At 35.2% G+C, this 15079-nt stretch overlaps 1 protein-coding gene and 1 pseudogene across 2 annotated transcripts in view; one reads left to right on the top strand and one right to left on the bottom strand.

The window, feature by feature from the left end:
• The window catches only part of CTNNA3 (catenin alpha 3), a 1596010-nt gene that overhangs the window by 1026332 nt on the left and 554599 nt on the right, over positions 1-15079 (top strand). For both annotated transcript variants that reach the window (XM_029245645.1, XM_029245646.1), the window contains exon 10: positions 74-166. In XM_029245645.1, the coding sequence (XP_029101478.1) occupies positions 74-166 (93 nt within the window). The remainder of the gene's footprint in view (positions 1-73; positions 167-15079) is intronic.
• LOC114909024 lies at positions 5173-10379 on the bottom strand (annotated as a pseudogene).

Below are 15079 nucleotides of genomic sequence, written 5' to 3'. Positions count from 1 at the left end.
TCTAGGATGACAAATGTTTCTTCATTTCCTTCATAATCTGAGATAATTTCCATTGTTTTATATTGTATTTAAGGTGGCAAATCTTGCTTGTTCCATGTCAACAAATGAAGATGGAATTAAGATTGTCAAAGTTGCAGCCAATCACCTGGAAACCTTGTGTCCACAGGTATGATAACTAAGTTACTGACTCTTTCAATAAACTAGCTATAAAAAATTATATGTAATGCTTCAGACTTTCATACATATGGAAATATTTTAAAATATATGTTTTAAACACAGACAATGACTCATCCTAAGGTCATACTTTGTTGTTTGCTAAGCACCTCATTTTTTATTTAACACCTGGTTCTTGTAACATATCATGAGAGACCATATTAGAATTTTGTGAAAGATATAGCTTGAAATCAAAGCAGTGTTTTGTCTAACAGATCTGATTTATTTTTAGTCGTATTTATTTTGAAACCTCAAATTTTAAGACATTAATGTTTTTTTCCCTCTTATCAAAAGAAGGCATGATTTTGAAAAAAGCCAACAAATATTTTCTTGTCTGCAATTCAGGAATTTTTTAAAATCTGAAGAGCAATACACTCTTTAGGGAATTATTTTTAGATGATGGATTGTCTTGAAACCATGAATCAGGATACACATGAAGTCAATCTTAAACACCTTCCTTGTCTTAGAATAAGCAATAAATAGTATGGATAATTACTTCATAATAAAAACCACACATGTTGTAAGGATGTGAAATATAATAATGATTAGAAACTTCAAGTCTCTGGACATCTGCTTAGATTCTGATTTTACTAAAAGTAGAGTGTGTGTTAAATTCTTGATTTGCCTTGCTGGTGACTCCGTCTCTAAGAATATTGAGGAAACAGTAAGGGAGAGTGCTTCCTTAGACTTAATGTTGATTAACAAGTGAACACGGGCTGAAGAAATGCAGTCTGAGGACCTGCACCTGAGATCTCGTAACTGATGTCAGTTTTCTGTGAGGTTCCACAGGGAACAGAACTCTGCAGTGAGGTCTCTGAAGTGGCAAAATCACTTACACTCCCTTCAAGAGTCTGAATTCTCATTTCTCCACATGGTGCATAACACTTGATGCTGTCATTTTTGAAATGTCTTTTGAATCCAAATAGTATTCAATGTATCTCATTGGTTTCAATTTATAATTTTCTGATTACTCAAAAAAACATTTTTTTAAAACATTTATTAACCATTTGGCTTGCTAATTCTGAGTTGCCTCAACCCTTTGCCAATTTTTAGTTTGTTTTTTTTTTTTAAATTGCATTGCTTAGGTTTATTAAAAATGTCTTCTGTTGACTATGGCTTTTCTTTTAACTTTGAAAACAATATTTTAATCATAAAAGATTTTAAGAACTTTAATGTGAACATATGATCTATCTTTTAATTTCTTAAATAGATATTTGAGCACCTACCCAGTGCCATGGTTTGTTGGTTTGTGCTTTGTCAAGAAATTCTTGCAACAAAATGTTATATAGTTCCCACATTTTCTTTTTAAAAGATTGAATTATTGTTATTTAACCTTTAGATCTTTTTTTCATCTGAAATTTATTTTTATGTCTAAATGAAGTGGGATTTTTTTTTTTTTTTTACAGTGGTAACCATTGGGAAACCGTCATGTATTAAATAGTTGATCCTTTCCCAATTAATGTGAAATGTTACCATTTTTCACACATACACACACACTTTTTAAATGTTTCCATTGTTTTATATGTATTTGTATACATATGTGCATAAACTATAACATAAGTAATGCATGCATATATATACAATACATGTTTTATTTAATACATTATACATGTATAATACATACATATCAAATCTGAATAGTTTCTTTACTCCTATTCTGTATGAAATATAAATTGATAGATAAATTGAAATATGTTCCAAAGTATACAATTTTCTGGGATCTCTATTCTATTCCAGTGACTCATTTCTTTATCCCTGCCACAGTATTATGGAACCTTTTTCCAGTTTTATTGAGATATAATTGACATACAGCACTGTATAATTTTAAGGTATACAGCATAACGATTTGACTTAGATACATCATAAAATGATTACAACAGTAAGTTTAGTGAACATCCATCATCTCATATAGATACAAAATAAGAAAGAAAAAAAATTTTTCTTGGGACTTGCCCTCTTAACAACTTTCATACATAACATACAGCCGTGTTCATTATATTAACCATGTTATACATTACATCCCTAGTACATACTTTCTTATAACTAGAAGTTTGTAACTTTACCACTTTTATCCAACTCCCACTCTCTACTTTCTACCTCTGAAAAGCACAAATATTGTCTCTTTTTCTATGAGGTTGTTTGTTTTTGAAGTATAATTGATGTACAACACTACATGAGTTCCTTGTGCACAACATAGTGATTCAATATTTCCATATATTTCAAAATGGCCATGATAAGTCTAATTACCATCTATCATCATATAAACATATGATATCATGACTGACAAATTCCCCACACTGTATATTTCATACCTGTGACATTTATTTTATACATGGAAGTTTGTACCTCTTAATCTCCCTCACCTAGTTCTCTCATCACCCCATCCCCTCCCCTCTGTTCTTGGTATCTATAACTTTGTTTCTGTTTTGTTATGTTTGTCCATTTGTGTTTTTTTTTAGATTTCATGTGTAACTGAAATCATATGGCATTTGTCTTTCTCCGTTTGACTTATTTCAATTAGCATATTCCCTCTAGGTCTCTCCATGTTGTCACAAATAGCAAGATTTAATTATTTTTTATGGCTGAGTAATGTTCCATTGTGTGTCTTTATGTGTGTGTGTGTTTACCACATCTTCTTTATCCATTCATTTATCGATGAGCACATAGGTTGCTTTAATATCTTTGCTATTGTACGTAATACTGCAATGCACATATCCTTTCAAACTAGTGTTTTTGTTTTCTTTGAATAAAAAGCAAGGAGTGGAATTTCTGGGTCATATGGTAGTTCTATTTTTAATTTTTTTGAGTAATCTCCATACTGTTTTCCATAGTGACTGCACCAATTTACATTCCTGTAAACAATGCATAAGGGTTCCCTTTTCTCTACATCCTTGCCAACATTTGGTATTTGTTGTCTTTTTTATAACAGGCATTCTGACAGGTGTGAAGTTGACAGCTCGTGGTTTTAATTTACATTTCCCTGATAATTAGTGATATTGAGCATCTTTTCATGTGCCTGTTGGCCACCTGTATATCTTCTTTGGAAAAATGTCTATTCAGGTTCTTTGCCCATTTTTAATTGGGTTGTTTCTTTTTTTGATGTTGAGTTGAATGAGCTCTTTGTATATTTTGGATCTTAACCCCTTAATGAATATTTTGTTTGCAGATATCTCCCATTCAGTATGAGGCCTTTTAATTTTGTTGACAGTTTCCTTCACTGTGCAAAAGCTTTTAAGCTTGATGTAGTCCCATTTGTTTATTTTTGCTTTTGTTTCCCTTTCCTAAGGAGATTTATCCCCCCAAAATATTGCTAAAACCGATGTCAAAGAACATCCTGCCTGAGTTTCTTTTTATTGTTTACTTAACATTGTAGTTACTTTATTGCTCTAGAAAACTTAGTTTTTAAAACCATCAGATTACATACATAGTGATAATAAGACTGCCCCCCACACAATCAACTGTATATTATGAGGCTTCTCTAACTTAGTAGATAAATATTACAAAATTACAAAACTAGCTGGTTACAGTTGAGCTATCAAGTAGGTATCACATTTCTATAGATCAAAAAGTTGAATAAATGTCACTGATAAGTCACTGATGTCACTGATGTCACTGATAAGTCACCAAGTGTATTTGAGAAATCCAAGTTACATGCACATAGAAGGAAACTGGTTACAAAAACCATTAAATTACTCTGTGTTAACATTTTGTAATGTTTTAAACATTTGCAATCATGCAACAATGAATAAAGATCAGAATGAATTTTAAAAAGGAGTTAATGGAAGCTGAATGAATGTATTTAACATATTACACAACTCAAATCACAGTTGCATAATACATCCAATCCCCCCAAACGTATCTGTGCATTACGCCATTGAAACGCACACTATTTCCCCCACAACTCCTCTGGCTCCATTCCCAACCAATAACCTTTCCTATGAACCTTTCTATTTAATCTTTTAAGTCAGATATGATGGGTAAGTATGTATAATCTTCATTATTATTTCAGAACAGATACAAAGTTTAGTCATATGCTCAATCTTCAGTTACATTACTTTCAAAAGGCATCTGAACTGCTGTAACCGTCTATGACAATTCAAGTCTAAGAAACCGAGAAAAGTGGCAGTCAAGAATCTGATCTAAGTGACTGTGTAAACTATGATAATACTAAAACCTGTGTGTCCACATTTCTAAAAGAACGATTTCCTGTTTGAGAAGTGTTACTCAATGGATCTCTGAAAGGAAAACTGACTGACTACTGTACTGCTCTCTGATGTAAAACACTTAGGTGACCACAAATATTTACCCAGTTGGTTAACAAGCTTTCATTTGGGCCTTTTAAAAAAATATTCAAAGCCACAAAAGTAATTATGAAAATAAAATTTTGGAAGGTCATAGTATAAGGTACATATAGAATTCCTATTATAATAGTACATCCAAAATAAATCTGTCCTAACAAAGCAGCACAAAATCAATTTAGAAACAATTTGAAATTACAGTGGGAAGTGTTTTTGTTAAAATCGTCGACCAAAATTACTGAATAGCAAAAGAATACTGTCTCAAAATATACTGAATTTACATGTTAATATTACCACAGTGAACTCATGCCAGATATAAATTCAGGTTACCAATTAGATGAAAACAAACTTTAGAGCTATTTTTACCAGAGAAATAAATGTACTTCATGATAAAGGCACAGCAGCATCTGAAGAATTTTTGATACATTTATCACAAGATTCAAACTTCCCTAACTATTAACAACACATTACAATAAAGTTTTCAGCAGGTGTTTAAAAGGCTTGATTTAACATGCCAGGAAAATGAATATTTTTCTTTTGAGATGCATTTATGTAAATTGCATTGAGGTCACTTTTACATCTGGAATTAACCATCCCTAACAGAAGTACCAGCAGCTAACAATGCTCATTTATATTATACATAACTTAGCTGAATGTTAAACTATGCAACTGTTGGTGCCAGTCTGCTTATAAAGGCAATGCTCTGGAGACAAAGTCTTCTCACAAACAGTGAGCAAGCAGGTTTCATTATCAGATGTTCAACAACAATCCTCGGTTCATTAAACAAAGTCCAACAATATGGATTTCTTCGAGATGAGTATCAAAGAGTAAGGAATATAGCATATAAAAGGGTGGAGCAAACTTAATTGACCACTAAAAAGCATAAAAACTGTAGTAGGCATCAAGAATATTTCATTACAAGCAATGAATTTCAGAATATTCTGTTGATTAGCGCTTAATTTATCCAAGAGAGCGCTCAGCAGAGGTAAACTATTTGAACCCTTTGCATCAAGGACCTTTTTCGTGTATGTGGCAGCATGAAGCAAATAAAATAACAAGACTTGGAAAATACTCATTGTAACAGGGTAGGGAATTGACAAAAATGAGTGAATAGAACAGGTAGTGGCAGCTGTCCTCTGACGAAGCGTGGGCCAGGAATGCTCTGCTTAACTGGAAGTGTGGTAATCTTTGGTGCAGCCTCAGAGCACTAGTCAGAGCATTTGCCAGCAAAGCACATTGGTAAAAGCTTGCTACTTCGTGCAACCCAAGAAGAGGCAGAACAAAGCAGAGCCGTAAACTGTGAACAAGCGAGAAAGCCACATTGCCATGTCGTTTATTGGCCATCATTAATTACACTTCGCCTGCCCCTTGGGGGCTGTTCAGGCCGTATCCACCATGGGGGGCTCACACACGCATCTGGGACGCTGTCCAGCACGTCCAAGAGCAAATCTGGGTTTCTAGAAAGACCGAAGTGAAGGCAGAGCTTCGGAACAAGGCCCAGCAGGGCCAACCTAACACCGGCTCCAGGTTATTGCTGAACCCGGAAGTGCTCACTTCACTTCTGTGGGGAAGAGGTGGTGATGCAGAGGGGAAACCCTCAGTGGTGCCCTGAGGCATGACAGGGAAGTGTCCCTGCCTATGTTTTTTCCTAGAAGTTTTATGCTTTCAGGTCTTACATTTAAGTCTTAATCCCTTTTGAATTTATTTTTGTATATGGTATGAGAAAATAGTCCAGTTTCATTCTTTTGCATGTAGCTGTCCAGTTTTCCCAAAACCATTTATTGTAGAAGCTGTCTTTTTCCCATTTTATATTCTTGCCTCCTTTGCTGTAGATTAATTTCCATATAAGTGTGTGTTCATTTTTCTGGTCTCCTTTGTATGTTCCACAGATCTATGTGTCTGTTTTGTGCAGGTAGCATACTGTTTTGATTACTGTGCTTCATAGTATAGTTTGAAATCAGCAGCATGATACCTCTGGCTTTGTTCTTCTTTCTCAAGATTATGTTGGCTATTTAGGATCTTTTGTGTTTCCATACAAGTTTTAGAATTATTTGTTCTAGTTCTGTGAAAAATGCCATTGGTATTTTGATAGGGATTACATTAAATCTGTAGATTGCCTTGGGTAACATGGTAATTTTATCAATAATAATTCTTTCAATCCATCAACTTGATATATAAAGATATTAGAAAGCCATCTGTTAGTGTCTTTTTCAATTTCTTTTATCAGTGTTTTATAGTTTTCCTAGTACAGGTCTTTTACCTCCTTGGTTAAATTTATTTCTAGGTATTTTATTCTTTTTGATGCAATTGTAAATTGGATTATTTTCTTAATTTCTCTTTCTGATAGTTTGTTAGTATATAGAAACACAACTGATTTCTGTATATTAATTTTGTATACTGTAACTTTATTGAATTCATTGATGAGTTATAATAGTTTCTTGGTAACAGGTTTAGGATTTTCCATATATTGGATCTTGTTGTCTGCAAACAGTGAAAGTTTTACTTTTTGCCTTACAATTTAGATTCTTTTCATTTCTTTTTCCTGTCTGAATACTGTGCCAATTACTTCCAGTACTATGTTAAATAAAAGTGGCAAGAGTGGGCATCCTTGTCTTATTCCTGATCTTAGAGGAAATGCTTTTGGCCTTTCATACCTTGCATATGATGTTGTCTGTGGGCTTGTCATATATGGCCTTTATTATTTTGAGTCTGTTACCTCTATACCCACTTCGTTGAACTTTTTTTTTTTAATTATTATAAATGGATGTTGAATTGTCTCAAAAGCTTTTGCTACATCTATTGAGATGATCATATGATTTTTATTCAATTTGTTAATGTGGTATACCACATTGATTGTTTGAGAATATTGAACCATCTTTCATCCCTGGGATAAATCCTATTTGTTTGTGGTGCATGATCCTTTCAATGTATTGTTGAATTTGGTTTGCTAATACTTTGTTGAGGATTTTTGCATCTATGTTCATCAGTGGCATTGGCCTGTAATTTTTGTGTGTGTGTGTTGTGTCTTTGGTTTTGGTATGAGGGTGTCACAGTCTTAATTATGACTTTGTATTACATCTTGATATCTTCTAGGCAAATTCAGTTACTTCATTTTTTTCTTTAAAGTATTACTGTTCTACTCTTTGCTCTTTTATAACTTTCAGGACCTACTTGGAAAGTTCTATAAAAATACATATGAGAATTTTTATTGAAATTGTTAAAATGTTTTAGGTTTTAGATTATTTTATGGAATAATGACTCCTTCAAAATATTAAATATTTCCACTACTAAACATGTTTTTATGTATCTCCATAATCAGATCTTTTTTTAAATGTCGCCACATGCTGATGGCGTCCAAATTTTTCTCTCCAGGCCAGCCCTCTTTCCTAAAGACTAGACTCACATACTTAGTTTGCCCTTGACATTTCCACATTGATACCTAGAAGACATCTAAAGCTTAAAATAGCCCAAATGGAACAAATGTTTGCTCTATCTCCACCTCATTCTGCTTCCTCTTCAGACTTTCTGATTTTAGTTAATGGCATGGCCTTTCACCGAGTTGCTCTGGGGAAAAACCTAAAGATTTTACTTTTTTTATTCAGTAAATATTTATTGAATATATACTATGTGGTAGGCATTTATGCAACTGGGGAGTAAACAGTAAAGAAAACAAAAATTAGACAAAAATTCTTGCCCTTGTGAAGTTTATATTCTAATGATATCTAATGGCTGGTTTTCCTATTTAATCCATTAACAAGCCCTATCAACTTCACCAAAACTTAGTTATCTTGAATCTACATACTTTTCTCCATCTCGTTCGTCAACATCATAGCCTATGCCACCATCATCTATCTTTGACTACAGAAATATCATCCTATATGGTTTCCATTCTTACACTCATATCTCTCTAATCTACTTTCTATGTAAAAGCCAAAGTAAAATTTTAAAAAATGTTTATCATAACAATTGCTTTCCTTAGCCCCTTACAGTAAAATGCAAACTTCTTTTAATGGCTTATTCAGACTTAATATGAAATTCCTATTGCTTAGCTTTCAGCCCTACTACATATTATTTTCCTTTTCACTCATTAGATCTCTGCACATTGGCCTGTTTCTAGAATACAGTAAGCGCCTTCCCACCTGAGGGAGTTTGCACTTGGTCATTTTCCAGTGTGCTTTTCTCATATGGCCATATGGACTGCTCCTGTTACGTTTACTTTGTGAGAACTGAACTCAAATATCATCTTCTCAGACATCAATCTCCCTAAGTTACTTGTTCAGCTATAACTATTATGTCACCATATTTGTTTCTTTTAAAGTCTCTTTTTTTACATTCCACATATAAGTAATATCATATGACATATGTCCTTCTGCATCTACTACAATCTGAAATTATATTTTATATTATTTTGTTAATTTTTATTATACATTGTACACACTCAAACATAAGGTTCATGAAGGCAATGATTTATAGTTCCTTGTTCACTACTTATGTCTCCCATACCTAGCAGAAATGCAGCATATATCGTATGCTCAATAACTATTTGTCCAATATATAAGTGAATGATAGGGTTTCTAGAATGTTAAATCATTCTATATTCATAGAGGGCAGCAAGATTTTTTGCAACATCTTTTATGATACTTTTCCTAACAAGGCATGTCTTTTTTTTTTTGACAATGTAAAAAAAAATTACCTTAGAATTAGTTTGAGTTGTAACTGATAAAAAACAAAATCCTTAAAATGATTGACTAATGTATAGTTGCTAACCAAGGGTGAGACCTCTACTGCTGGGCTGCAGTCTGCTCTTGGCCTAGCTCATTTCAGTGTTTTACTAGTGATTTGGATAAAATTATAGAATTACGTTCTTAAATTTTTCAGTTAAAAATAAGAGTATAGGGCTTCCCTGGTGGCGCAGTGGTTGAGAGTCCGCCTGCCAATGCAGGGGACATGGGTTCATGCCCCGGTCTGGGAAGATCCCACATACCGTGGAGCGGCTGGGCTGGTGACCCATGGCCGCTGAGCCTGCGCGTCCAGAGCCTGTGCTTTGCAACGGGAGAGGCCACAACAGTGAGAGGCCCGCGTACCGCAAAAAAAAAAAAAAAAGAGGATAAAGGAACTATATTAGCTGAAAGAGTCCAGTCTCAAAGAATTTGAATATTCAAAATATGGACTAAATATCAGTATCCAGATGAAATATAATAGGTGTAAATATTAAACCATGGATATTGAGCACTATAAAACAAATTTAAAAGTAGAGAATGGAGTAAATATAGCTTAGGAAAAATTTACTTTCCAAAAGGCTTAGAAGTTTTAGTTGATAGTAATCTTGGTGTGAATCAACAGTGTGCTGTAGCTGTCAGAAAAGACTAGTATGATTTAACATTTTTTCATCAAAGAATAAGTTCTAAAACATTCTCAACCTTCTTTGTACTTCAAAATTATTTTTTTCAAGCTGAATATTTTTTATATGGTAGGTCTCGAAATTCGGAATTAGTGGGTCTAGAGTGAACCCCAGTTGCCTTTGTATGTATGCATGTACATATGTATGTATGCACATGTGCATGTAAGCTCCAGTTTGACAATATCTATTAAAATAAAATATGTGCATAGGTCCACTAATTCCACTTCCAGCAATTTATAGTACAGATATATGTGTGCACGTGCACAAAAGTCTATGAGCAAGTTTTCTAAAATCTTTTTTTAATTGAATTAACATTGACATAGAGTATTATTATATTAGTTTTAGGTATACATCATGTTGATTCGATATGTCTGTACATTATGAATTTATTACCACAAGTCTAGTTACCATCCCTCACCGTACAGAGTTATTACAGTATTATTGACTGTATTCCGTATGCTGTACATCACGTCCCTGTGACTTATTTATTTTTACAGCTGGACATTTGTACCTCTTAATCCCCTTCACCTGTTTTGCCTGTCCCCCCGCCACGTCCCCTCTGGCACCACCAGTTTGTTATGAGCACGGTTTTTATGCAGCTTTATCTGTAATGGCAAACGCTAGAACCAACCTAAATATCGGGGAGCAGAGAATGTAAAAAGTTGTTGAAAGTAGTAAGTCAGCTCAATACGTGTTTTGGTATGGAAGATACCCAAGATAATTGAAAAAGGTATATTTCACATGAGTATGTATATTATCCCACTTAGGTGAAAAAAAGACGATTGAGCCATATGTTTATGTACTCATAGGAAAATTTTTCAAAAAGGTTCTCATGAAAATTTTAATAGTGTTTACTTCCAAGAAGCGAAACAGGAGGAATACTTTCAGATCTCATTCTGTTTCTTTAAGGACTCTTAGTTTAACCAGAAATAGGTATTTTCTTAATTTCAAAACAAAACCTAACCAATTTAAAAAATTCTAGATTAATTCTGGAGTGGGTCAGCTTGAGAAAACACAGGGCAGAAGGAGCTAATGAGACTGCACTTAATTCCCGTTTGTTAAATGCCATTGAATTCACCTAGGTTTCAGTGAACTGGATCATCCTGTTCTTACTGTGTCTAGAGGGTTACAACTGTAATACTTTGCCCAGTTACAGGTGTCACACTTTTAAAAGATTGTCACTTGCAGCATATTTAGAGAATATCTGAAGTAGTGACATGACTTGAAACTATGCCATATAAAAAACTCCTAAAAGCAACAGGGAATTTTTAGCCAGGAAAAGGTAAGAGTGGAGAAACATGATCACTATCATCAAATCTTCAAAGGGCTATGATGTGAAAGACTTGCTCTGAAGGTCCCTAAGGGGCAGAACTACAACCTCTGAGCAAGAGCTAGAAAGATACAAATTTTATCTCAGTATAGAATGAATTTTCTAAAGGAGCTCTCCTGGAGGAAATTGGACTTTGTTGAGAGGGAGGGATTTGGAGTTTCTCAATGTCACAGACATTTAAAGGTAAGGAGGGTGATCTTTAGACCAAGCTATTGTGTAGAGGGTAAGAAGTTGGCCTACAAGCCTTTTAATGCCCAAATCCTGAGATCCTCTAATGGATGTGTCTTTTATTTAAAGGAGAGAAATGTGATCTGGATGATAGCATTGCTGGAGTACTATAGCTATTAGAACTCAACCTGGCAGAAGGATAAAACCATCACTATCTAGAGGGCCTAATCCTTGTTCCATTTTAATAAGTAACTTGGAAGGTTATTTTGAAAGTAAACATTTTATGTTTGCATATGGCACAAATAGGAGAAAGAATTCAAGGGTCTAAAATATGTTGATAATCTGGACTAATGTTTGAAAACTCATAAGCTAAAATTTAAAATGGTAAATGTCAAGTCAGAGCCTTAGGTTAAATAAAATCTGTTGCACAAGAGGATAGGCAAAACATTGCTTATGAAAAGCGCCTGGAAAAACAGGAGTTGAGAGGGGCATTTGTTATCTAGTTCAGTGAATTCCAAACACTGGTCCATGAAAGCATTCTCATGCTCTATAGTGAAATTAGGTCAATAGAGTTAAATTTTTTTTTAAGTAAAATTTATTCAACTTTTTACTCAAAATTAATGTATTTTCTACTTTGATATTCATCAAAAACAGGTGACATTTGTATAGCTGACACAGCTTTATAAGTCAGTAGCATGACATGGGGACCATCTTACATCTTTAAAGTGATTATGGGGCTTAGCTTGTAGAAATGGGAAACTTCCCACTGTACTTGGCACAGAAATGTCCACGTCTAGAATACCATGTGGGTTCAGGCCCTGCAATTTAAGGGCTCGGTAGAAGAGGAATGAGTTGTTTAAGCCAGAGTTAGTTATTACCTCATCACTGGAAGTGATTTTTAAACAGAAGTCAAATGGGCTATGCCTTGTCAAAGATGTTGGAAAGAGAATTTCTTGATTGGGTGGTAGAGGTATTAGATGGTCTTAAATAAGATTCTTTAATTAGTAAAAAGCATGGGAAAACTTTGGATATTTTCCCTTACGGTGAATACACTTACACTCAATTGGGCAGACTCTCACAGGTGCTTAGACTTTCCAAAATCAAGTCAAGTTTTCAAATCTCTGTCACATTTGAATCAATATCTCGTTCAGCTTCGATTCATCTTCTTCTGTTTATCCCTTTCATCAAATGGTATCCAATGACCTGACAGATGCAGAGGCATCTAGTTTATTTTCAGTCATATGCTTGGGGATATATTTTCATAAGTTGTTTATTGGAAATCTATAATTACTTTCTAAAAGGGTTGCATATTAGGTATGTTGAAAAGTAGGGAGGAAAGTCGAGGCTGCCCAGACATAGAAGTCTGTGAAGTATAGAAATAACAAAGTACCTGGGGGAGGGTGTGCCCTGAAGATCACCTGAATTTATATTTAAACGTGGAAAAATAAAATTCCCATGAAGGTAGGTATTTTTGGTTCCCTGACATACCCTGAGAATAATGCCTGACCCATAGTAGGTACTCAGTACTTTTTTTTTTTTTTTTTGCGGTACGCGGGCCTCTCACTGTTGTGGCCTCTCCCGTTGCGGAGCACAGGCTCCGGACGCGCAGGCTCAGCGGCCATGGCTCACGGGCCCAGCCACTCCGCGGCATGTGGGATCTTCCCGGACCGGAGCATGAACCCGCGTCCCCTGCATCGGCAGGCGGACTCTCAACCACTGCGCCACCAGGGAAGCCCACTCAGTACATTTTCATGGAGTGAATGATTATATCTGCATGAACTTATTTTGCATGGCAGACATTGGCAGGGACATGATGCTCAAAGCCGGCACTCTTCCTCATCCTTCTTTGTTCTCTAAGTATAGAAACTTGCAGTTTCTAACCATTTCTAACCAAAGTGATAAAAGGTCCCAGTATAACACTTCACTTGAAGTACAAGTCATGTAAAGTGACTAGCATTATCTGTCTCTGCATGGACAGGATTGTTTTGTTATAATAACAGCTTGTTCTGATTACGTTATGATGTGTTACTGTATTTAGTTCACGCTTCAGTAAGGGCATTGGGCTATCACTTTCAAATGGAAAAGTGTGTCCTGATTTGTATGAGTTTTTTGTTGTTGTTTTTGTGATCAAGGAGCTGTCATATCTATGAATTAAAAGTACTTAATTTTCTAAGTATCGTACTCTGGGGAAGCAGATATGTTTTCTTTTCAGCTTTGTAGATGATAATGATGGATGTTTTGTTTGCAGCTAAACAGTGTAGGACTCAAATAATCAATTTAGAATAATCATATTCTTTAACAATCCCAGAGTGTACCTATGAGAGTTGTGACAGGCCTTTTACAATTATACCTAATCTATTTCTTTTCTCTTCAGAGAATGGGAAAAAAAAAATTCTAAGATTTTGGAAATCAAGAGTCATGCAAGACGTAAAAAGGCTAAAATGAGGTGATCATTTTTTGTTAAAGCTGATTATGATTGGCTTGTTGATCCTCAGGACTGTCTAGGATGATTTCAGACTGGAAGCCTAGGATCAGTCTCTTCTCTGCCACGCTGTGATATTTATATGGAGAGACAGTGCCTGAGAAAGCTATGAACACAGTTGCTTTCCAAGCCTGGAAATTAAGCTCTGTATTATTGTAGCATCATTGTTCTGAACCCTGTCCTGATTACACAGTTGGCCACTCCCTTCCACTCAACCCAAGGATCTCTTTAATTTGACAAATATTTGGTGAACACCTATTAGAAGCATCCGTGAAACTAGAGCAAGCAAGGAGCAGGCAATAAAGATTCATGGGGTACCCACTAAAACAGTTCTCAGGAATGAGGTCTGGGTTCAATTAGGAGGGGCTTTATCTAAGAAAGTATGAGGTTATGTGTCCTAGAAGAAGAAATGGAAGTTGTAGAAGAGAAGTCACAGCCATTAAATTTTAGTGGGGACGTGGAATCAGTTAGATAACGGCTTAAAAGTAAGTAGCCAGAACTAATTGTGATTCCAAACGAAGGCTGAGGCAGTAATTTCAGGATTATTCACAAACCGGAGGGTCTATGCTAGAGCCCTCATTTACACTCATGGTATATGCTATAATATTAAGCATGTTAGCATAAAGGATCTGTGCCAGCGTCTAGTTACAGAGGAAAAAGTAAGACGGAGCTTTACTACATTACATTTCCAATGAGAAGGGAAAATGTATTATCCAGGTATTGACAGAAACAAAGTGGTGTTATGGAAGAATACATGAAATGCCATGGAAGCTAGAGATACATGTCAGGGGATTCTGGGAGGACTCTCAGAAAAGTGACATTTTCTGTAGGCCTTAAAGGACGAGCAAGATTTGGACATTTGGGAAAATGTAAAAAGGGCATTCTAAGCAGAGGAGATGGAAAAGTATGTAACAGAAATTGCAAAAAGTAAGTAATTTAATCTGTCTAAGCCACACTGTTTCCTAATAGGAGCTCCTGGCATTTGGGGTGGGACAGTTCTTTGTTGTATGGAACAACAACATCAAATGCCAGATGGGGTTCGACATGCCAGAAAACCCAGAATCTAGGGCACTAGGTACACAATCACCATCTCCCCCCAGCACAATCTTTGTGATAACCAAAAATGCCTCCACATGTTTCCAAGTGCTTTCTAGGCGATATTGCCTCATTTGAGAGCAAGTTGGAGG

Source organism: Monodon monoceros, unplaced genomic scaffold (genome assembly GCF_005190385.1).
Source record: "Monodon monoceros isolate NGI ecotype Baffin Bay Population unplaced genomic scaffold, NGI_Narwhal_1 Super_Scaffold_4, whole genome shotgun sequence".
NCBI classification, from domain to species: domain Eukaryota; kingdom Metazoa; phylum Chordata; class Mammalia; order Artiodactyla; family Monodontidae; genus Monodon; species Monodon monoceros.
This window is presented reverse-complemented; position numbering and strand designations above follow the sequence as displayed.